This window comes from Diaphorina citri, unplaced genomic scaffold, assembly GCF_000475195.1.
Source record: "Diaphorina citri unplaced genomic scaffold, Diaci psyllid genome assembly version 1.1 scaffold8081, whole genome shotgun sequence".
NCBI lineage: Eukaryota > Metazoa > Arthropoda > Insecta > Hemiptera > Psyllidae > Diaphorina > Diaphorina citri.
The window spans coordinates 1,643-3,118 of NW_007385457.1; the positions used below are offsets into that span (position 1 = coordinate 1,643).

The window sequence follows — 1,476 nt, forward strand, 5'->3', positions numbered from 1 at the left end:
TGTGTGGGAAAAAATATGGTCTGTCTCGAAAAATAAGGGATTGTGGGAAACGACGAAAAAAGTGCAATCTGGGATTTTTCTCTCGAATCCGGGAAAAATAATGAAGATGGTACACGGGATTTTGAAAGCATAATTTGTCAACCATATTTGAGACTTTTGAGAGGCAAGAAAAATGTACTATTTTATGAAAAGGTTTGATAGAGGGAAACTATAACTGATCCTAAGGTCTTATCGAAGAGAGAAGGAAGACAGGATAGGACAAAGCCAGCCGTTCCAAGAACGAATATTATCCGTTCAGGATAAAATCCGCCCCGGGAATCGAGTGAGCGTAGAGCTGTCCAATTTATTTGTGCTGTCATGAATGAATTTTAATATTTCCCTCTATTTTTTTTAATCTATTATTTTTATTTTTAAGTAAATTTAATATTTGCTGACAAAGATACACACACTATTAACACAGACACGCATGAGTTCAAACGAAAATAACAGAGACAGACCCACTTTTTTGTGTGTCCGTATTTTTGATGTAAGTACATAGGTGTACCTACAGTTGATATAGGCAGATATGATGTGTGTAGGTATCCCTGTTCCTACGTTTCATTCTACGTAAGGCTGTAGATAAGATCCATTGTATAATAAACGTATCACCTATCTACATGTGTCACAGTTTTAGTGACACGTGTGTCGAGTTGTGGTCGATTTTGGTTTTGGTCTCGTCACCCAAGTAAGCGCAACTGTTCTATTAAAATTTCTTTTTCCTTGTTTCAGTGATGGAGGATGACATAGGACTGCGGGTCTGTGATTCGGAGGGACACCGGGGTACTATCCGCTACGTAGGATCAGTGGAGGGTACCCAGGGGGTGTGGTATGGGATAGACTGGGATAGTGAGACCCGAGGAAAACATGATGGAAGTCATAATGGAGTCAAATACTTTTGGACACAGTAAGCTCGCTTTTAAATCCAAATTTATACATGGTTTTCAAGTTAGCTAATGGTGTCCCCAGCCAGAGTGTTACCTCTAAGATAACCCCTGGGCTCTTACTGATTGTCAAGAATTAGGTATTCTATAATGTAATATTTTATAATGTAGAATTGTGTCTTATCGTCCATCTGATAAGAGATTTACTACGGAATGGGCATGCTACGACACAGTAATAAGAAAAAGTCATTTTCCTGAATTTTTTGATCGATATATGTATTGTTTTTGATCAGAAATCAATCTAATCTAATTAAATTTAACCCTGGTTCGCAGTTCCACGACATCTGGTTCGTTTATGCGACGGGATAAGTTAAATTTCGGCTCGAGCTTCATGGAGGCGCTTCACCGCAAATATGTGGAAACAGATAACGAACTCACCGTAAGAGAGAACGTAGAGGAGGTGAAAGCCAGCATCAACGCTCCCTTCCTAGAGCTGGTGGGGTTTGACCAAGTCCATGAGGAACAGAAGTGAGTAAGGCCCGGGGTACTTGTTCAG

At 39.8% G+C, this 1,476-nt stretch overlaps 1 protein-coding gene across 1 annotated transcript in view; it reads left to right on the top strand.

Annotated features, from left to right (window-relative positions):
• LOC103522364 (tubulin-specific chaperone E) overlaps positions 1-1,448 on the top strand; it is a gene marked incomplete at its 3' end in the record, with an annotated part of 2,151 nt that extends 703 nt beyond the window's left edge. The window contains exons 2-3 of the mRNA XM_026832554.1: positions 769-943; positions 1,254-1,448. Coding sequence (XP_026688355.1) covers positions 769-943; positions 1,254-1,448 — 370 coding nt within the window. The remainder of the gene's footprint in view (positions 1-768; positions 944-1,253) is intronic.
• Between the last annotated feature and the right edge of the window lie 28 nt (positions 1,449-1,476).